The sequence below is a fragment of the Rousettus aegyptiacus genome, unplaced genomic scaffold, assembly GCF_014176215.1.
Source record: "Rousettus aegyptiacus isolate mRouAeg1 unplaced genomic scaffold, mRouAeg1.p scaffold_m13_p_3, whole genome shotgun sequence".
Taxonomy (NCBI): domain Eukaryota; kingdom Metazoa; phylum Chordata; class Mammalia; order Chiroptera; family Pteropodidae; genus Rousettus; species Rousettus aegyptiacus.
Window position 1 is genome coordinate 11,430,198 of NW_023416306.1, and position 23,310 is coordinate 11,453,507.

General features: G+C 34.8%; 1 protein-coding gene and 2 pseudogenes across 4 annotated transcripts in view; 1 reads left to right on the forward strand and 2 right to left on the reverse strand.

Annotated features, from left to right (window-relative positions):
* The window catches only part of CNTRL (centriolin), a 75,430-nt gene extending 52,196 nt beyond the window's left edge, over window positions 1-23,234 (reverse strand). For 2 of the 4 annotated variants that reach the window (XM_016155930.2, XM_036218242.1), the window contains exons 1-9: window positions 23,113-23,234; window positions 16,495-16,743; window positions 14,780-14,910; window positions 13,185-13,315; window positions 11,684-11,825; window positions 9,459-9,645; window positions 6,352-6,545; window positions 2,253-2,309; window positions 224-343 (exon numbers count right to left, since the gene is read on the reverse strand). In XM_016155930.2, the coding sequence (XP_016011416.2) occupies window positions 224-343; window positions 2,253-2,309; window positions 6,352-6,545; window positions 9,459-9,645; window positions 11,684-11,825; window positions 13,185-13,315; window positions 14,780-14,910; window positions 16,495-16,711 (1,179 nt within the window). In that variant the 5' untranslated portion in view covers window positions 16,712-16,743; window positions 23,113-23,234. The remainder of the gene's footprint in view (window positions 1-223; window positions 344-2,252; window positions 2,310-6,351; window positions 6,546-9,458; window positions 9,646-11,683; window positions 11,826-13,184; window positions 13,316-14,779; window positions 14,911-16,494; window positions 16,744-23,112) is intronic. The other 2 variants (XM_016155929.2, XM_036218243.1) reach the window with 2 other exon arrangements.
* LOC118600740 lies at window positions 10,741-10,856 on the reverse strand (annotated as a pseudogene).
* LOC118601421 lies at window positions 17,756-17,874 on the forward strand (annotated as a pseudogene).
* Window positions 23,235-23,310: the final 76 nt, after the last annotated feature.

Here is a 23,310-nt window from a genome sequence, read left to right on the forward strand (position 1 = left end):
AATCCTTCTGGGCTTTTTACCTCTTTTGGATACTGCTCTAACTTATGGAACCAATTAATTCACAGAGTCAACCAAAAGACATTTACTTTGCTGATGCCCTCGTAACAAGAAAGTGGAGAGTAGTCACTGAAAAAAATCCCTCAAAAATCTGTATCACCTGCCCTCCCTTACCCTGTCTATGCTGGCTTTAACTCTGGATTACTAAAAAATTACAATAACTTACCTCTGATGGATAATAATTTAGTGGCTCAAATTTAGCATCAATTTTGTAAAAGGCCAATTCTTGTTCCAGCTCATACTGTTTCTGACATGCTCGCGTTAGTTCCAAGGTCTTCTGTTTTAGCTATTGGCCCAATTTGATATCAGACAATATACAGTGTCAGTAAGTTAGTATAAAGGTACAATGGTATGGGGCAAGTTCTAATCATAACTAATAATTACACTGTTTAAAACCCCACAGCAAATAGCACAGCATTCAGAGAATTTTTATCACAATTCTAAAGTATGATAGAGAGTGAAATACAAAATGATCATTTCATAAGAGATCACATAAAAGACCTTTGAAGTTTATATGCTATTTCAGGATATAATGAATAAAGGTTTTTAAAAGTTATTTAAATTTGCTTTATCCAAACATGAAAATAACTCTGTATCAATTACTAGTCAACTAAGTACCTGATTCCTGATTTTCCAATAATTAGCATTAATTCGTTTAACTTCCTCTGTGATTTTAACGATAGCTTCAAATCATGTATTTGATGGAAATGTATTTCATAATAATTACAAAGGAGTCAGGAGGAGGAGTAAGAAGGATAAAAATAAGAGTTTGGTTATAACTGGATTTTGGCTAATGGCATCTCAGTTTTAAGTGTTGAGAACATTCTTTGTCACAGAAGAATAAGGGATGTAAATAAGATCAACCAGATCCAAATGTATAATATTAAATTTTTAATAAAGTAATTCTACTATAATTATAGCTTTTTAGTTATCCTTTGAAATTTTTGGAGCTAGAAGAAATCATCCAATCTAATTCTCTGAATTTATAAATTAAAAAATTGAGTCATACCTTGGTGAATTAACTTGTCAAAAGTTATATATTAGATTAGCAGCAGAGGCTAAATATTAACTACTAGTATCAGCCCCCTTTTAACTATACCAACCCTTTGAGTCCATTTCAAAGGTCCACTAAGTGATTGTTATCTTTTCTGTTGGCCAGTGTCTGATAGTAATCATCAGACAAAAAACATGCAGAAAAACTTTATTAATATAAAAATGCGAGCTGCTGGGAATATAACTTAAACAAACATAAACATTTCACAAGGCCCAGAAACTTAAAGTCGTGCATGATTTAGCTTACAGTCACCTCCTGATTATCCATCAAAGAGAAGTAATGCTAATCTGGATAACAGGTAATCTTGATCGAGTACTCACTGTGTGACAGACACTGTACTAAGCATTTTACCTCTCCTGTCTCACTGAATCTTCACAACTACCTTATGAGATGATAAAAGCTGTGCAGAGAGTTTAAATAACTTGCCCAGTTGCACAGCTGGTAGTGGAAGAGGTAGAGTTCAATTCCAAGTCCCCTAATTTCAAATCCAACATTCTGTCCCTTATAACTATGTTGCCTTCAATGTTCTGCTACAGGGTGTCCAGCACATCATCCACACTGATGGTCTTTCAGTGAATGCTCATAAGTTTCCAAGTCTCAAGAAGGCAACCCACAACGAACAGTGTCAACTAATCTTGTGCTTCTCTCCCCAAAGATCACTGGCAGTGGGGCCAAACAAAGCGAAATGTGACTGGAACCATGGAGGATGTGTAGCTGCTCTCTGCGGGCAAATAATGATAAATGCTCTGTGCATCTTAAAGTAATTTTGTGTCTTTTACAGCATCAGAGTTGGCATACGGTAAGCATTCACTAAATGCCCATTGACGAAATACATAAATAAGAGCAAATTAGGAATCGAAGGACCTTGGAAGTAGGCTAGTCATGGTCTTAGCTGTGGATAATCGAGAGTTGACTGCAGCTAACATATTACCAATAGGAAAAATGATACAAATTCTTTCCCCTGACATTCAAATTCACTCTTCTACATAGACATCCATTAAAAAAATTATACATACATACACAAGCACATTTCTTGAGACAGCAAGCCAGTTTTAAAACTGAAAATGTACATAAGCATATTAATACAAATTATCATGCAAACCATGAAGAACAGTGTGCAATTGAGTCCTGAAGGAACTACCTTTAAGGAAGAAAAAAGAATCGGCAGAAAAGGGTCTGCAAGAAACCAAGAGAAGGGCTAAAAGGAGAAAGAAGCAAAGACAGACCATCACCTGGAGAACTCTAGAGTTAGGCTGTACCAATATAAGTTGTTCTTTACTGACAACTTACCTTAAAAAGATATTGTTAATACTTGATTGTTCTTATATGGACACATTTTATCATCATTCTATGACTTACAGATTTGCCACCTTCCATTACTTAGCTTGATTCATTTCTAATTATTTTCACATTCATTACCTCGCTAAGCTCTCACAACTCTGTGAGACTGGTAGAACAAGTATGTCATCTCATTTTAAAAATAAAGAAACTGAATAACAGGAGTTAAATAATTTCCAAAAGGACAAAGGGAAACAATAATATTAAAGTTAATTAAAATTAATATTTGTTGGTAGCAGGAGAGGGGACTACTTTAGTTTAAATGGCCAGTTTTACTTCAATGTTACTACATTTCTTTCATAGGTTGACCTACTACATGAGGAATTACTTTATGACTGGAAGACATTAACTGTAGACATTATCACCAGATATTCTGCATAAGAGAATGGAAAATGTTTTTCAAATTCAGGCTCTTAGAATAAGACCCAGAATTCTTTTTCTAAAAGAGAATAGTCCTTCAGAATAAGAATAGAAAAGGCGAAACAATATAAATTTAAAGAAGAAATTTAAAGAATACAAAATACCTAATAAACACATATACAATACTCAACTCTCTAAGCACTAAAGAAATGTGAAATTAAAGCAAGGAGAGCCCACATTTTTCCTATTTACAAGTTTAACATAATAATATCGGTTTATTCACTTATTGCTATAGAAGTGTAAAAGTTATAAGGTTTATGAAAGATGCATTAATAGTTATCAAAATTTAAAATGCAAATTACACAGTAATTCCATTTGTAGTGATTTATACTAAGGAATTACTAGTATGAATGCATAAGGTATAAAAATATATAAAGATTTTTCTCTGTAGTATTGTTTCTAATAACAAAAAAGAGGAAGCGACTTAAACGTTCATCAGAAGAGTAGGCTACAGAAATTAAGGAGGATCCATAGAATGGAACAAAATACAGACTTTGAAATAAATATGAAAATTTATGACTGTGTGTGTATATATGTGTATGTGCAAGCGTGTGTATTTTTTCTAAACCTGGAGAGCTGTCCATGATATACTGTTCTGTAAAAAATAAGATGCAGAATTAATTACACATGTTATGTAATTACATATATATTATATAATAAGCATAGAAAACAAAAAGTATATATATTAAAATCTAGGGAATGAAGAGCGGGTGGAGTAAGACCTTTGTTTTTTATTGAATGCATTTGTGTTGTCCGAATTGGTTACAATAAACATATTAACTTTATATGTAAATGTTTTTTTAAATGGTTAATAATAAAAAAAACAAGATATTAAGAGCACAGTCTGTTTTCTAACCAAAAATAGTTACAGAATAAACAAAACGCAAAAACTTGACAATTTACAAAACATTTATTCACAACACAAACATATCAACATTATAAATAAAAAGAAAATAAGGCAACTATAATAATCCATAATGTGGGGATAGCACAAAGTCATAAAATATAACATTTTGTCAAGGTTTTCTTTTCTTTTTAATATCTATCTATCTATCTATCTATCTATCTATCTATCTATCTATCTATCTAGGCGAGGCAACCCTTGGTTGACCTCACAGATTGTAAGGACCTTGTCAGCTTACAATCTCTTTATTTTTTATGCCTACAGCACCTGGCCTTCCTAGGTGGTCTCACATCCAAGTACTAACCAGGCCTGACCCTGCTTAGTTTCTGAGATCAGATGGGATTGGGTTTGTTTTTGTCAAGGTTTTCAATAGGTTGGCTAATACACACCAGGGAGTCAGCAGATGGAAATTAAAAGTTATTTTATCTTAAAAAAAAAAAAAAATGGATTCTGTATTACAAAAAAAGGATCACTAACTGAGGAAAATTTTTGAAATGTTCATAAATGTCAAGTGATACCACAGGAAGTACTGTTGGGTTGTTTTTTCTTTTTTTTCTGTATTTTAAATACAAATGTTAAGTGATGGCACAAAGAGTTCACTGCTAAAATAAAACTGATTGTCATGTAGGTCTCCAATGATTTAACTGTGCATCAGTCCATTCTACTTTACTATGGAATAAAGAGCAACAGAAGTATGTATGATAATCACCAAATTATTAACATCATATATAATATGCCCTCAGAATACAGCTGACATATTTGAAAACTACCTTCAGATATGAGGCATATAAAGGAACTCACAAATGCTCTGAATATTTGACTAACATAGCTGGGAAAGCTGCCATTTCATCATGTCTCTATCTTTTTTCACAGGCAAAGAAGAGCTCAAGGAGGTAGTTACGTATTTGGATTTCAAGTAACAATTTTCCTCTCTACACAGAGAAGGAACACTTAATTTCTTGCTAAAAATTTTATGTGCTTAAGTCAAATTCCTGTCAACAAATCAAGTAATTAAATCAGAATGCCAATCTTGAAAAGGGGATGCAAAAAAAGATAACTAAGATTCTGCAGTTATATGAGAAGTATAATTCTCTAAGTTATTCATGGTACAGAAAAGAATTGTGAAAAGAAAAAAAAAAGAAAGTACCAAAAGCTATTTTTTCCTTCAAAGACAGTAGCTTAATAATTTTACAGAATCGAACCCTCTGGGTTAAAAAATGCTTTTTAAGAACATTTAGTCCATCTCCCTGACTAACGTTTTTTATCTTTTCCCCAAACCCTAAGCAAATATCCATTTCAGTGATAGCAAACACATTCCAGAGTTATCGCATTTTATCTTAGGACAGCTATTAGAAATTTCTTCTTTATTACTAAATGAAAAACTGTTTTACTATAATTCTATTTGTCACTTCTTAATTTCGCCTCATGGGACCTTAGTCAATAATTCTAAGTCTCTCTTCCATGAAACAGTCCTTTGACTATCTAAAGGCAATCATCATAGCTCACCTAGTCTCTTCTTCTCCAGCTTGGACACACCTGTTGTTTTGGCCATTCCTCATGGGACATGGTTTCACAATCTACTATGAAGCCTCTGGATCAGGTATCTTCTGGACATATACTATTTAGTCTAAATCTTTCTCTTTTAAAATATCTTTTCTTCTTATTTCAACCATAAAGCCAAATTACATAAAATTTAAACATTTCAGAATCTATAATTCCATTCCTCTGAAATAACTACTGTCAAGAGTTTGGTACACATTCTACCATTTTTCCCTGCACATAATGATACTATTATATACTATTTTCATTTGATACACTGTTTTACAGCTTACTTTTTTTTCACATAGCAATATATTAGACATTCTTCTATATCTACCTCATTTTAATAGTAACAATGATAATTCTACCACTGAGGGACATTTTAGTTATTCTCAATATTTCGCTAATAAAATATTGTAGTGAAAGTCCTTGTATACATGTATGGGTATATGTGTATTTATATATACATATATAAATGTACATATATAATATCTTTATACATTCTTGCTGCCATATTTTTTTTGTCTCCACGCTTCAGCACCTGAGTCCAGTGCACGGCTGGTGGGACTGCGAAACTAAATAAATTATAAAACTAAATAATTATATAAAAATAAAATAATAGAAATATAATAAGAAAATACTATATATATTTCCAATATGCAGGACAATATGGAATAGCCGTGTAAATTTGGATAATTTTGCCAAACTACTTTCTAGAAGTTTTGCCAATGTACGCAGCCTGACCAACAATGTTGTTTAAAAAAAACACACACACAACTACGGATAGTCTTACCAGCTTCTCATAGTATGGGGCATCCTCTCCTCCTTTGTTCTGGATACTGTACTCCGCATAATGCAGCCCAAAACAGTATTTGTCTTTTGGGCAGTCATATCATACAGTGCCTAGTCAACTACAACTTGTAAAATCTTTTGCTTATATTTCTGTTAAACCACATCGAGAAGTTGTGTTTTTAGACTCAAGGACAAAGAATTATCTATTTCAAAAAAATAGTTAAAGCAATGTAAAATACGAACTCACCAATTCATTTTTTGTGTTTAGGTTATTCTCCAGCTCTTCACAGCTCTGCTTTTGCAACATGGACTCCTCTTTTAATGATTTGTTCAATTTGTCTTGATTTTTAATTTCCTCGAGGAATTTTGTTTGTTTGCTTTTAAGCTCTTCAGTTTCCATTATCTTCTTTTCCAAGTCTCTTTCTAGTCTTTGTACTTCTTCTGCCAATACAAATTTAATAGTTTATTGATCATTATATTTCCTATTTCAAGAAAGGTAAGAATATTTCTTAATAGCAAAGAACTCTTAGAATAATATAAATACAAGTCTACTTTTAAAATTATTCACTATGGTTTTGGGAAAGAAGACTATCTTGAACTAGAAAGTGATTTATATTAGGAAGTAAGAAAGTTATTACCATTTGGATAACAATTTTAAAAGATATCATTTTTCTTCCAAGTATTTAATTCAATCAGTATGTTCATAAATGAGGTTTTTCCCCCTAGTCTACTGTAAAAAACATGTAATATTTTTATTTGATATTGGTAATTACACTTTAAAGGATCCTGCAACCACGTTTGCAAAATACTATGCTATCTTAAAATCCTTCGAAGGCTTCCCATTATGCTTCAGATAGGATCCAAAAAGTCTACATGAAGGACTGATGAGGCTCTTCATGATTTGGTCTCAAACTCATTCTCTCTATCCTCATTTACAAGCACGTCCCACTGCAGCCTTTCTGAAATGATTCAAATTCTTCCGATTTGTGATGCTTCTTCTCATCTGCAGGCTTTTATTCACACCTTCTGCCTGCAACTGTCTTCCTCTACCTCCCACTGGCCTATTTTATATCTTCCAGGTCTTAGTTTTAAAAACATTTTGAGACATCTGCCCTGATTTTACCCTCTCCCATGTAAGATGCTTCTCAGGGATGCTCTCATACCACCCTGCACCTCTTCTGTGGCCCTCGTCATACAGGGAGTTGTAAAATGTGATGCCTGCCTTCCCACTAAAGCTTTGTGAAAGCGCAGAAACTGCATCTATCTGGCTCACCACTGAATCCTAAGAGCTCAGCACATTAAAGGCTCCTAATTAATATTCAAAGTTATGAATCATAAGTAGTTTAAATATTTCCCCAATAGGATATTTATATGATGACTTCCCTTTGCATTATTTATATTTTAAGGATTCTAAAACAAACTTTGGGGTAACAAATGTTGAGTTACAGGGACACCAAGCTAATAAAAACTTACCACATTCTGAAGTCGTGGATCAACCATTATGAAACTGCCATTTTTGTAAGTCAAAACAGACTAAAATCAATTTCAAACATTGAGGCTCATTCCCTAACATTCTAAAATGGCTACTTTATACCTTCTTCTTTCTCTTCAAACTCCCCATACTCCTATTTTCTTTCTCAGTTGATGACTTCGTATTTCATAAGAAAACAGACATCACTAGTGGGAACTTCCTGATTTACCCACCATTGAAGCAACAAAATTACCCACACCTGTACATTTTCTCTCCTTTCTGTTGAAGGAAGTGTCCTGTTCTCTTATTGACAGTCTTTTTTCTTTATCTTTGACCTCATCTTCTTGTCTTCTAAACAACCAAAAGAATTGAGCCATGATTTGTCTCTCTGCTCTGCTCTTGAAAAATGTCTTTATTTCTTTGAGTACTAGCTTTGAGGTTTACCACATTTGCTTCTGCTCATTTAGTGGTCTGGAGCTATATATACATATATATATATAAACCTTTTTTAAAAACTCATTTGTTAGATATTAGGGGTGAGAAATTGTAGGAGGAAATTGGGAGTCTTCACCCAAATGTCTCCTTCCCATTCACTCTTTCATCTTCCACCTATAATCCAGCATTTGTCCCAAGCATTCCTTAACTGCTCTTGTCAAGATCACTATTATATGTTGCCAATTTAATGCACCTCTCTGTGCTCATCTTACTGCTTCATGTCTCAGTAACATTCAACATAGCTGACCACTTCCTCTCTTGAAATCATCTTCTCTGGGCTTTTGCAATCCACTATTTCCTGGTTTTCTCCTACTGTGCTGGCCTTTCTCATTTTTCTTAGCTGGTTCCCCTTATTGCTCTTCCCAACCCCTGCCTAAGTGAGCTGTTCCTCAACTATCATTTTTATGCTGATGACTCTCAAACTTATAACTCTACTACAGATCTCTTTGAACTCCAAACTGCCATTTCCAACTTTCTTCTTGGTTGTTTCAGAGACATTCAAACTTGGCATTCTGATTTCTCCCATTTTTATAAACCATATCGCCATCCAAGCACTTAATCAAGCCAGGAGCCTGGGAATTATGCATTGGAAGGTGCTGTTACTTCCACCTCCAAACTGATCCATTCATTTCACATCCACCATCTAAATACAGGCCATCGACATTTCTAGCCTAGAGCTCTGTAATAGCCTCTTCATATGTCTTTAGCTCCATTTTGCCCTGCTCCAAATCATTCTCCATCTTGTATCAAAAATAATCTTAATATAGAAACTGGCTCATGTTCCACCCCTGCTTAAAAAATGTCAGTGGCTTTCCCCTGTACTTAAAATAAAACCCAGACAACCCCAACACCCTATGTCATCTCACCCTTCCTCATCTCTCCAGTTTTTCCTCAGCTATCCTCCAGTCATACTGATCTTCTTTTAGTTCCTAACCCACCAAGATCCTTCCAACGTCAAAGTACAAGCTGCTTCCTCTTCCTGAATGCCTTTGTTCACATGGCTAATCTATTCTTGCCTTTACCATCAGCTTCAATGTCATTTCCTCAGAGAGCCATTCATATCTTCATACCACTTTCCCAAAAAGGGCGCTCATTCTCCTGTTACTTTATATGGGTTTACTTGCTTTTTATCTGTTTTCTCCACCAAAAGACAAGCTGCACGAAGGCCAATACCATATGTCTTGCTCACCACTGTATCCTTAGTGCCAGATATAATGCCTGGCTCACAGTTCAAGCTCAATGATGTTGTTCAATTAAATGATTTATGGTGCCATTTTCCATACAATTTTTGATAGCATTATAAAGTTTATTATATATTTTTCTGGATAACTTCTGAATTATTCCTTTCCCACCTAAATTTAGTTGTTTTATTTAAAGTGTCACCTTACCTAAACTGAATCTCTCGAAAGCTTCATGTCTGCTCTGAGTGGTTACTGGTTGACCTTCCAAACTCTCCAGTGAACGGAGGTGAAAAATGGTAAACTGGAAGTAATGAGGAAGGGTCACGATGGGATTTTCAAGTAGGATCAGAGAAGTCAAATCTTGAAGTGGTTTCAACTTGCTTACATCTTGGAGCTGAAATGACATATTATTATTGGTATAATTTAAAAATCATAAACAAACCTAAAGGAAGTAATAAGTCAGGGAAATTGCTATTAACATGGAAGGAATCTATTCATGAAACCCATCATCCAAAAGTAGTGTGTGAGGGGAAGTATAGAAAGGGAGTTTTTGAATATCTATAGTGTATCAGGGCAGTATCAGGCATTTTCCATATAATATTTCATTTATGATTCCTCATAACGACTTATGCTATAATCATCATCTTGATTTTATGGATGAAGAAACTGAGATTCAAAGAAGTTAAATGACTTGCCCAAAGCTCAGATTTTGTAAGTGAATAAAACATGATTTGTTATGATTGAACAAGTTGAAAAATTTTTGGTAAATCTTCAGATAACAGTTACAGATATAACTAACTGATCATTAAATAAGGATATGGGGAGATACAGTTTTCAAGTGAGGTTTTTATGTTTATCCAAAGAGGGATTTTAAAAGGTTGAGAAACACTACTACAAATAGCTAGTACGGATAAATTTCTCTCAAGTCAATGTGGATCACTCTCACTGATGCCAATGTCAAATGTTAACAGCGATAAAAAAGTCATACAAAATTAAAAATAATCATAAATATTTATTGAATGATTTTCCTGTTAACATCAGCTAACGCTGAGTACTACCTAAGGATCAACAACTTTGAGGAATACTTGTGGAAAATTTTAGATTCATAGCTAACTCTTCCCATCACCCCAAAGCTCCAGGAGCTCCAAGGTGATGCTATGCAACACGTAGAGGGGATTGCGCTCCGAGGCCTTTGGGTCATCAGTGAAATGGCAGAGAGTCACCTTGCCAGATTTTATAAAGAAATAAGAAAGCATTGACAATGTTAACTACACAACATTAAACAAGTGTTGTTTATTATTACTGGCTTCCACTGATGAAGGTTTAAGGAATATGGTCCTTAGAGTTATTGTTTTAAAGTATATCCAAATCCATCATTTCATCTGAGCCCGTAACACTCCTGTAAGACAGGCAAGGCAGAGATTGTTTTCTCCAAATTAAACAGTGAGTTTTATTTTTATTTTTTTTAATTTATTATTATTATTATTTATGCCTACAGCACCGGGTCTTCCTAGGTGGTCTCTCATCCAAGTACTAACCAGGCCCAACCCTACTTAGCCTCTGAGATCAGAAGTCAGGCTTGTTCAGGGTGGCATGGCCATAGACTATGGATCATGGCTCCACTGGGGTACGAACACAGGACCTTCTGCATGTAAAGCAGATGTGCTAACTGCTACACCATGGAACCATGTCCTAAACAGTGAATTTTAGAGAGATGTAGGGATTCTCTGAGGTCACAAAAGGCAAGTCTAAACCCATATTAAAAGGCGCATCTTTTATTTCCTATTCTAAGATAGATGTTCATTTTAAATTTATATTAATGTTTTTACTTAGCAATGTTTATCGAACATTTAACTATATAAATATTATAAGAAAATCATAAACTATACTCCAGAGAAAAATATATATCATTATCAGATTATGTGAACCATGATAACAAAGTTGCTCTACTTTTAAAGCTAGTATTAACCACCTAAAACACCTAACGCTATAATTGAGATTAATTCTTAAGTTTGTAAAATAGAAGTCTGTTCCAGACATTCAGTAACCTGAATTCTGGCACAAAGTGTCAGAATTGGATAAGAGACTTAACCTCTGAAACTTTACTTGAAAATGGGAGTAAGACTACGGTACCTAACTTATAGTATTATAAAAAAATAATCCCTGCACTATCTCCTTAACGAGTGTTCTCAGGCTCAAATGAAATGATAGATGTGAAAATGCTAAGAGGTCAACTCTCCGTTACCAAGGAACCATGTAAAACCAATACTGCCTACATTTAATTACCCTAGAGAATCCCAGGTTATGTCTGTGAGGTCTGGTCAAGGGACCAAGAACCTTAAGAGATTCCATTTTCAAAAAACTTATTTTTAATCTTAAAAAAAAAAGCCCAAAAATTTAAAAAATATCTTTTGCTACTTTGAATAACTTACCGATGATATCTTGTTGCCTTTCAGAATCAGGACTCGCAAAGATTTTAACTTCTTCCCTAACCATGGTGGAATATGTTCAATTTCATTTCCTGCAAGGTTTAGCTTTTGCAGATTACACATATTTTCTATGCCTTCAATTTTGCTGGAAACCAAAAGGTAAAATCAAATTTAGTAAGTACGATAATATGAGTTCTTCCACTGTATTTTTAGAATTATCCGCTTTGGCTTTATATGGGGTTACTTTTCAGAATTATAATTTATCAACCCTTTTTATAAATGAGAATCAAAAAAAGTGGCTAAGAATAAACTTACCACAACAGGTTTGATAAACTCTTCTTTACTGTGCCTAGGAACCCTACCATCTTACTATCAAATTTTATGATCCCACAACATGAAAAGAGTCTGCCTTTGGCATTTTCATTAACCACTATAAAGAATACTAGTGGACAGCCAGGGGACAGCTGGAAAACTCAACAGCACGCACTGTGCTATGTGCTACAGTCCTGCACGAGAAGATGTCCTTAATTATTACTATAAGTCATCACCAAAAGATTAGCTGTGAAAGCAGAATATAGCTGCCATTTTGAGCTGTCAGGCCCCCAGAATGATATTGCATTTATGAACATAAATATTTTAATCAGAATATTTAAATTAATAAAACATTATCACCCATATTCATGGATTTTCACCGATGAACTATTTTCCCAAGTTGAATTTGATTTAATTCCTTGGTCAATTTTCTATACTGAGAAAATACTTCCAGGCTTCTTTATCTTCACTTCTATTTTGTTGAAGTTATGTTCATCAGAAACAATTATGTTTTACAAAATCTTTACACTGAGGATTTGATTCATTAATCAGTTTTTTTCCCATTTCATTTTCGCCATTTTAGAGCTTCTGTCACTGTCAGTTGTTTTGGGTTTTTTGGCCATTAGATATACCAAGTCTAACTAATGTGGGGGGAAAGTATACAAATGTAACAATTTCCAAGACTTGATTGTATAATTTTGTCTATAACAAGTTTTCTATGTGCAATTTTACCTTCTCAGTTTTATTATATTTATTTCTCAAAGTAATATACATTATGAAGTGGAAATAAAACTGAGAGTACATTGTTTATTAGCAATGAGCAAAAAACACAAGGAAAAGCAGAAGGATCAAAACAGGTTGAAAATCTTTAAAATCAAACTGACAGGGTTAAAACCTTGCTTCATGTCAACTTTCTTAATGTAATAAAGCAGTGAATCAAAGACTCTATCTGGAAACACTTCCTGTCACAAATGGAATTAAGATAAAATCTGATACAAAAAATGTATCTCCTTCTTTGATAATGCTAAATTAAGATGTTATTCCCTAATTCAGTAATGTCAAAACCTGATCCTTATCAATGAATAAGGATCAAAGTGCCTGTTTCAAAGGCTTCTTTCAGTAATGTGGGAAGCATTAATCTACCTCTTTCACAAAGACAATGACTCTGCAATACTACCTAAGAAGTACTTACCAGATTTTGTTATATGACAGATTGAGTTCACGTAATTTTAACAGCTTGTCCAATTTCTCAATCTTCCCTATTAGATTATAGCTGAGATTCAATACTTCAAGGTTAACACATTTTTCCAAATTTTCAATATACTAATTGGAAACAAATGAAGAAATTTTATACAACAGACGCCTTGAAGGATCTTCCCCTCAAGTTTAAAAACAATCATTAATTAACAAATATTCATTATGCACTTACTACATACCAAGTGTGGCACCAGGCAATGGAGATGCACTAGTGAAGTAGTCGATTACTGCTGCATGGAGCCTAAGTTTGACATGCTCAGTCTCCTTTGTATAAAACAAATCACCTTGCATTGAACTTGTTTTTAAGGTCAAGCCATCATCTCCTCTCCCTTCTATGGCACCATGTTCTGCACAGTTGCTTATTCTGCCTTCCATTCACTCCTATTCTATTGGTAAGGAATACATCTTCTGCCCTTACTATGTATTCAAACAGTTGTCTCCGAGATTGCCACTTATTCATCCACTCCACAAATATTTATCGAACATGAATTAAGTGCCAGAAGCTGTTCTAGGTACTGGACATACAGTGGTGAATAAGGAAAACAAGGTTCTTGTTTTTATTCACAGATAAAAGCAAAGAAACAAATAAAAATTTCAGACAATGAAGCATACTAACAAGAAAATAAAGTTAACATAATGTGACAGAATGCATAGCACTAAGAGAACAGAGAAAGTACACCTAGTTGAAACCTTAATAACAAGAAACCAGCTGTGTGAATATGTGGGGACAGAGAATACCAGGCAGAAGAAAAAAATGCAAACGCCCTAAAAGAATGACTTCTAAGTTTTCATCCTATCTGACTGTGACATTTCATATCATCCTTTCCTGCCTGAAGTTCTCCCTCTTTCGGCCTCAATTCATCATATTCTTGGATTTTTTGTCCTAATAGCTCATTCAGGCTTCTTTGTTAGGTCTCCCTCTCCTATGCTTTCTCTGATTCTCCTTCATTATTTCTCCTCTTCACGCTAAGCTCTAAGTTCCCAGAAATCAGAACCTAAGCTTATTTAACTCTGTATCTACTTGATGACCTAACAATGCCTGACACATAAGAACCACATGATAAAGATTTACTAATTTGATATTTCATTTCTTCGACTTTCAAACACCAGTGTTTATCCTTTTTAATTACACAAGATATAAATATATCCTAAGTAAAAATTTTAAACAAAACAAAAAGCTCTCTTTATCAGGTCCCTAGGCCCCTGCAAAAAAAATTCCACTGTTCAAAGTTAACCATTGTTAAGAGGCTGGGGTATATACATCCAAACCTCTCTATTAATTTATATCCATATATACAAAATTTTTGAAAATTTTTTGAGTCAATAATGTACAAAATAATAGGAACTCATAAATTTGAAGATGTCATACTTCTGATGCAGAACTTTCCCTGGAAGCAGTAAGAGGTCTGCTATGAAGTAGGTGACAACAGAATGAGATACTACTGTAAATCTAATTTAATCTTTTTTTTCAGTTTTAAAGCACAGAAATATCAAAAACAATGTCGATATTCAGAAATACTGGTAACCTACCCTAAATTTCTTGCCACCATCTTTAGAAAGTGAAAGGTTCAGAGATTTTACCAACGCCAAATTGTCTTGTTTAGTAAGTTTGTTAATAAGGGCCTCTGTGATATATCGGACTCCTGCATGTGAATCAGCTTCTGAAATTACAGAAACATCATTATTAGTAGAGGTAGTCACGAATACTCTGAAAAACAAATTGTTTTAATGTTATGTAACAAAAAAAAGTTTTTTTGTAAGCCATGCAAATGTAAAAACAGCTGACTAATTCTAATTGCAATGTTTTAATATTTTATTTTATATAGCATTTCATAATAATGACAAAAAGATTTCTACTCTGTATTAGCTGTGTGCCAACTTTGTGCTAAATGTTAACATTTAAAAAATTCAATTTGTACAACAAACCTTTGAGAAATTATTATTCCCATTTATTTTTTAAAAAGTTATAATAATTTTCTCAAAATCTTGCAGCTAGTAGTATGCAAATCCAGTACCTGAACCCAGGCAAAGAATCTAAAACGCTTTTAATTATATGCAGATAAAATCTGTAGCAATTCTTAAAAAATAAACTGGCACTATTTAGTTATTTGTTTTTACATTGCCAAGGTAAAGTTAGGAAATGCTGGAATTCTTAAAAATCCTCTTTTCCTGTTTTTGTTTTGTTTTGTGTTTTTAAACTCAGATTTGTTAAATAGAGAAAGAGGCGATCACATCACATTGAATAGAGATAAAGTACTAATTTGATGGATAGGATAGCACACTCCATCCTAAGACTTTCCTAGATATTGCTATCAAAGTGTGTTAAAGCCATGTTATATTTTACAAAAGGAGCCATAAAAAGAAAACTGCCTCTTGGTTCTTAGAAATTAATTAAAATAATAAAAAATTCATCTTGGGTTCAGATTCAGGCTGTGCACCAAAGACTCCCTATGATTATTTATAGTAAGTTAATATTTATTTTGGTTCAAAATAAAATATATTTTTTCTTTAATTTGGACTTTTCTAGGAAAGAAAATAGCTAATCTAGAATATTAATCAATATCAGAAATAGCAATGTATCATCTGATAGCAAGGGTATAGTCTAAACTCAATGCTGATAATGTTTACTAAGAAAACTAATCAGACATTTAGGTCAATAAAGTTTGATGGCTGTGATTTAATGAGTTAGCAAAGAAATTACATACTTTTCTTTCACATTTAATTGTATTAGATTCTCAGAAAAAAAAAATCTATTTTTGAAAATAGATTCCCAAACTAACAGGATGCTTTTAAGAAAAAAATAAAAATCTTGGTGGAACATATATATGTCCTTCTGTGGAAATCAGTCCATTCACAGATAATCAGTTTGTCAATAAGCAGACTAGAATAGCTGAAGAGTGGATAACATTTTTATGCTGAATCAAGGCACTGCACTCTGCACAGATAATGTCCTCACTCTAACCAAGGATGATGATACATTTGGCAGATGAGCTGTAAGGCACTCTCCCACCATAGGAAAGAAAGTTTCCTCTTTCTGGAAACTTTCTTCTCCCAACCCTTTCAGACGTCTTCACTGGCACCCAGAAGCCTCCATCCTCCACTGTCCTTACACAATATCTGTTAATTAAAATGACAAGTCAAGATAGTACCAGATATACCTTACATCTGAACCAAAAATGTAAGTTTGGTATTTCCCATCTCTACTTAAGAGTATGTGATCAAATTCTTAGATTAGAAAGCAATACCTTTATGGTCTTGATAGTCCAAAAGCACAGTGTTTTCATCTGAATTCTCATCTTGCTCACACCACTGTTCTCCAGAATGAAAAGGCAGAGTCTCGGATCCACTTAAGGGTGAAAGTGACCTAGATCTCATACTGAACATAAGAGATGATGGACTAGGAGCGTGAGATGGTGAAGGCATCTTTGGTACGGGAAGTCTTAGCTGAGAACTTCTCTTCATTGCAAGAACAAAAGCCAAGTGTCCATCAAAATCTGTAAGAGTTATCAGTATATTTAACAAGGTTAATTTTTAGAGCCATTGAAACTATTAAAATAATCTATTTCTAGAATTTTCACGACTACAAAGTTATAAACTCACACTACTCTAAGCTGATTGGAACAGACACTATTTCAAATATTGCTGATCACCTTGCCAGAGTGAAAAGAAATCTCCATAGGTTTTGTATTGACTCATTCCCCAGCCAGAAGTCCTACCTGCCATTTCTGTTCTCGATTTATTGGACCCAACTAGTCACAAGGCTCCTCCTACCCACACAAAGTCCTAGAAGGCAGGAAGCTGGAAATATCTGACAAACATTCTATTTAATACTGATGAGCATTCTCGCCTTCCTGAAAGTTTCTTCCTTTAACTTCTGGGACACCACACTCTGCTGGGACCCTACTGCCTCCCTAGCCCCTCCTTGGCCTCCTCTGCTGGTTCACACTCCTCTATTCAATCTTTAAATGTCAGAGCTCCTCAAGTCTCCTCTGGCCTCTAATTTCAATTTAGATAATCTACTACACACCCATGACTCCCAATGCCACCTGTATAATGATATTTATATCTTCAATCTAACCTTTCTCTGAGTTCCAGACTCCTATTACTAACTGCCTGCTTGATACATCATTAGCATCCTAAATTCAACATTTCTAAACTGAATTTATCATTTCTTCCATTCCTCCCTAATTTTTCTCCTATCCTGTTCCTTTTTCCACATTCCCTAATTACTGAACAATGTTCATGGGAATAAGATAGAAAACTGGGAGTTATTCTTAATGTCTCTCTTTTTTCCCCACACCCAATCGATCACCAACTTTTGTCAATTGTACCTCCTAAATCTCTCTCAAATTAGTTTACTTCTATCTCCACCCTCAATCACTCTAATCCAAGCCCTCATCAAACTATGTAATAGCTTCAACCTGATCTGTCCACAAGCTCTCCTGTCTCTCTCTTCCATGGTTACCTTACACTCAGATAGCAAGAGTGATTTAAAAAGTAAATCTAGTCTACAGCCATGCCACCCTGTACAAGCCCGATCCCATCTGATCCCAGAAGCTAAGCAGGGCCAGGCCTGGTTAGTACTTGAATGGGAGACCACCCAGGAAGAACAGGTGCTGTAGATGTAAAAAACAAAAAATAAGGAATTGTAAGCTGACAAGGTCCTTGCAGGCTGTGAGGTCAACCAAGGGTTGTCTCGCATAAAAAAGTTAATTAAAAAAAAGTAAATAAGAAGTAAATCTATCAGTCAGTATTGAATGAAATATTTACCATGACCTATGAGGTCCCCCCACACCCCCCGAATATGGCCCTGTCTCTCTACTGTCACTTCTGTCACTTATTTCCTCACCTCTGTGGGCTCCAGCCACAATGACTTCCACATGTAACTGCTTCTGCCGAAAATGTTTCTCCTCGGTCTTTTTTTTTAACCTTGTTTCTCTATTATTTTTTTTACACAAAATTGACCAACGTAACCATTTTTAAGTGTACATTTCAGTGGTATTAAATATTCATAATGTTCTATCTTATCATCTTGTAAAACTGGATTCTATACCCATTAAACAATAACTCCCCATCACTCCTTCCCTCGCCCCGGCAACCACCATTCATTCTTTCTGTCTCTATGATTTCGACTAAGTATCTTATATAAGTAGAATCATACAGTATTTGTCTTTTCATGACTGGCTTATTTTACTTGGCAGAATGTCCCAAAAATTCATTCATGTATAGCATATGTCTGAATTTACTTCCTTAACACTGAATTATATTCCATTGTATTATATACCACATTTTGCTTATCCATTCATCTGTTGATAAATACTTGAGTTGCTTTCATGTTTTGTGAATAATGCTGTTATGGATACGTGTGTACAACTATCTTTTTAAGATCCGTCTTTCAGTTCTTGGGTATATATTGAGAAGTGGAACTGATGGATCATATGGCAATTCTATTTTTAATTTTTTGAGTAACTGCCATATTGTTTTTCCACAGCAGCTATACCATTTTACATTCGCACCAACAGTGCATGGGGTTTCCAATTTCACCATATTCTTACCAACACCTGTTATTTATTTTTGATAGTAGCCATCAAAAGTAGCCATGAAGATGAAGTGGTGTCTCACCGTATTTTTGATTTGCATTTCCCCAATTAGTAATGTTGAGCATCTTTTCACATGTTCTCTGAAGAAATGTTTATTCAAGTTCTTTGCTCATTTTTATATAAGGTTGCTTTTGCTGTTGTTATAGAGTTTTAGGAGTTCTCTCTATGTAGTCTGGGTATTAATCCATTATCAGATATATGGTTTACAAATATTTTCTCCCATTCTGTGGGCTGCCTTGTTACTCTGTTGGTGTTGTCTTTTGACGAACATTTAAAATTTTTTAATGAAGTTCAATTTGTCTACTTTTCTTTTGTTACCTGTTTCTTTAGTGTCATATCCAAGAAATCATTGCCAAATCTACTGTCATGAAAATTCTGCTGTGTTTTCTTCTAAGAGAGTTCTAGTTTTAGGTCTTACATTTAGGTCTTTGAGTTAAATGATTTGAGTTAATTATATATATATAGTGTTAGGTAAGGATCCAACATCATTTTTTTGCATGTGGAAATCCAGTTTTCCCAGCCCTATTTTTGAAAATACTGCTGTTTCCCCATTGGATGATGTTGGAGCCCTTGTCAAAAATCATTTGACCATACATGGAGGGCTTCTTTCTGGGCTCTTTTCTAGTCCATTGATCTACATCTGTCTTTATGTCAGTACCACGCTGTTTTTATGACTGTAGCTTTGTAGTAAGTTTTGAAATCAGAAAGTATGAGTCCTTCAGCTTTGTTCTTTTTAAAGACTGTTTTGACTATTTGGTGTCTTCAGTCTTTCAATCATGCTAATTTTTAGTCTTCCTTCAGCAATTAGCTCAACTATTGCTTCTCTAGAAAAGTTCTATAGGGCAGAATAAGTCCTCAGTTATACACTCTCAATCAATTCCTAATTTTTTCTCAAATAATCACAATGTGCAATTACATATTTATTTATGTTATTATTTGCTTACCATCTGTCTCTGTTTAGACTGTAAGCTCCATGAGACCTTCTGTTTTGTTTACCACTGTCTCCCTCAGTCTAGAATAGTGCTTGCTTGGCACCTAGCAAGAACTCAATAAATATTTGTTGAAAGAATGAAAGAATGAATGAAGTTATTTCTCACTCATCCCTCTCCCTCACCCATTAAGATATCAATTCTAGTTCTGAAATATTTCTAAACTCATCTCTATCTTCATAGCTCTCACCCTAGATATAACTTTTATCATCTCTTGCTTAGACTATTATGATACTCTCTTAACCAGCTTCCGATCTTCCTTTACTTCACTCTCAATCCTTTCTCCACCTTTGAATCACTTACTTAATAAAAACAAAAGAAGTTTGATGGTTCTCATTGTTTATAAACCTAAATATTTCTGCACCACACATAGGACTCACCATAATCTGGCCAAACTTTCTGGCCTAATTTCTTCCTCCTCCCACCATGCACCTCGCACTCCAGACATATTTTTATTGTTAACTAGACGCATCATGAGTTTCTGTTCGTGAATTTCTCTTTCCTTAAAATGGCATCCTCTTCTTCCTCTCTATCAACTAAAATGTCACTTTATTTGTGAAGGCTTTCCAGAAAGGCATTTCTTTCAGTTCAAAATCGTCCCTGCTTATTATCATACTGAACATACCTCTATCAGAGAACTCATTATACTATATATTTTTTGCTCACCCAGATTATAACATCTACCGTGGAGGGATAATGTCTTATTCATTTCGGAATTCTCAGCACTCAGTGGTCACAAGAGTATCTAACATTTTGCAACTAGATTCAATCCGTTTAGAAACCATACTTTTAAGAGTGAGTGTTCTCTCTCTGTACATTGATATGTGTATGTTTTTGTTGCAGTATACTATATATAGAAAAGTGCACAAATCATAGGTATATAGCTCTGAGAATTTTTATAAACACAAGCAGTGTAACCAGTATCTAGGTTAAGAAACAGAATATTACCAGAACCCCAGAAGCCCTCACGTATCCCCTTTCAGTAATTACTCTCCACAGATGGGTAATCATTATCCTGACTTCTTCCAACACCAAAGATTTTTATTTTTTAAGTTTATGTAAATGAAATAATAGTGTATTTTCTATATCTGCCTTTTTTTTTTTTTGAGAAACATTGTGTTTGATATTCATGTTTGTCTCATGCTATTCAAAAAACATGTAATCACTTCACGCTCCAATGCTTAGTATTGCTTGTCCACAAAATCAACTTCGATGAAGTTTAGGTTTTCCAGAAGTAACTATGCATTTATCGATGAAAGGGACCTTAGTCAAATTTCTTTACTTTTCATATGAGAAAATTAAGGCCCAGAATGGTAAATGACTTGGTCAGATACGTTAGCTGTAGTAATAAAAATTAGTTCTCTTCTCAAACTAATTTATAAGTCAAATCACATAATTGATCTAGTAGAATGTAAGTTCCATGAGAGTAGTAATATTGTTCACTGATGTATTCTCAGCCTAGAACAGAGTCTAGCATACAGTAGATAATTAATATTTATTGAATGAAATATTCATAAAGAACGTGGAACTGATAAAATGCTATTTAGCACTTCGACAAAAGGATATCTCCATGAGCAATATTAGTCCTCAACTCCAAGAGTCCTAATTTGAAAGGTCAGGTTTATACAAAAAAGATTTTCATAATAGCCAATTGCTCTTATAAGTATATTCAGTCTAAAAACACTGCAAAAATTATAAATTTGACAGATTTTAGACAAAAAATCTTATAAAATGTATAGGCTGCATTAACAATAATCCTATTTCCACTCAACATCCATAATCTTCCCTACTCTCACTGCTTAAAACGTGAAGACAAAACACAAATTTTTTTTAAAAAAAGTTCTTTTCAGTCTACACATTTTGGATAGCTCAAATCTTAATGCCATATAAATTGGTATTAGAAAGATATTATAATCGTTTGATTTGTGAATATCTTTATATATAACACACCTTCAGAGGTACATGGGTATTATTAATATATGCTAAGATTATGAAGAAACTTATTTTTTTTTAAATGGTTGGAATATATACAGTAAATGTAAAGGAGAGCTGCCGTTAATATATTCAATCAATTAACCAACATTTAGTGGATGTAATACCTTTCAACAACTATACAGTCATTCCAGGAATGCTGATCTTGTCCAAAACATTTCTGAAATTCCTCTTTAGGTCCTGTTCTCAGAATTAATTTATAAGTCTCACAAGAAAATCAGACCCATCATTTCAGCTCCATTTTATCATGTGGCAAATATTGTGATAAGCTCTTCCATGTATCATTGCATTAGAAGGATTAAATATAATTTATGAAACAGGTGTTATTATCTCCCATTTTAAAGATTAAGGGGTTAGATAATTTGTTTGAAGTCCCATAACTAATTGGGGTAAGCCAAGATGTGAAACCTGATCTGATTCTAAAGCCCATGTCTTAATTACCATGTTATATTGCTGAGTTTTCTGGAGTCCAGATCATGTTTGATTTGCTCTTTATGGCCTGGCATGGTGCTTTAAAAAAAAAAACAAACTATAAATAAATGCCACTAAGTGACAGTAGTTAATAGAGGGCATATAGTATAAAAGTTATTGAAGAAAAAACAAAATTTAATACAATAGCATCACTGAACTCATGATCTAGCTTCTTAAGGTGACTAGTTTAAGGAGAACCTGCTACACTTGTTTTTAAAACGTATTAATTCACAGTTACACAGTACAATATGGCAACTGATTTGTTCCAATAGTCCGGTTCACTTTAAATTGCAAACTTATGTCTTTACTTTCTCTTTCATTTTTTTCATGTTAAACCATCCCGTCCTTTTAATATTTCTTCTCAATATCCTAACTCATTTTTTCTCCAGATACTGTATGCCATCTGATCACATGATACTCGTCAGGATACCCAAACCATCCTTTATCCCTGTCACTCTGCATTGACACCTGGCACGCCCCAGCCCCTTCCTCCTCCTCTGGGTGGCAGGACCCCCACCCTTCTCGGAGCTACACCCCAACGTCCATACCTTCCGACACTCTAGTCCTCTTCCCTTAAATGCTCCCGCAACGCCACCCCTGACCGCTACCTTCTCATCCAAACCTCCCTCATTCATCTTCTTCCCCACGCCCGTTCCGGGCCCTCCCCTCCTTCCCATCCAATCCCAAATCCCAGCACACGCCCCCGCTCCAAATCCATCTCGAGCTGGCCCAGGCCTTCCCGCCTTTGCCGCTGGCCCCCGCCGTTCCGTCCGGATGCTGGAGAATGCCTTCGACCAGCCTTGGCACTCACCGCCGAGAAGCCGAGGTGAGCGGGCCCGCAGGAGGAGGGTGGGGTGGAGACGCGCCCCTCGTTCGCTTCAGGTACCCAGCAGTGCGGCAGCCATTTTGTTGTGTTGTACCGGTTGCTGTGGGGCCGCGCGCGCGACGTGGGCGGAGCCCGACGAAGCCACGCCCCTTTCCGGAGCCGTAGGGGGCGGGGCGGGGCTTC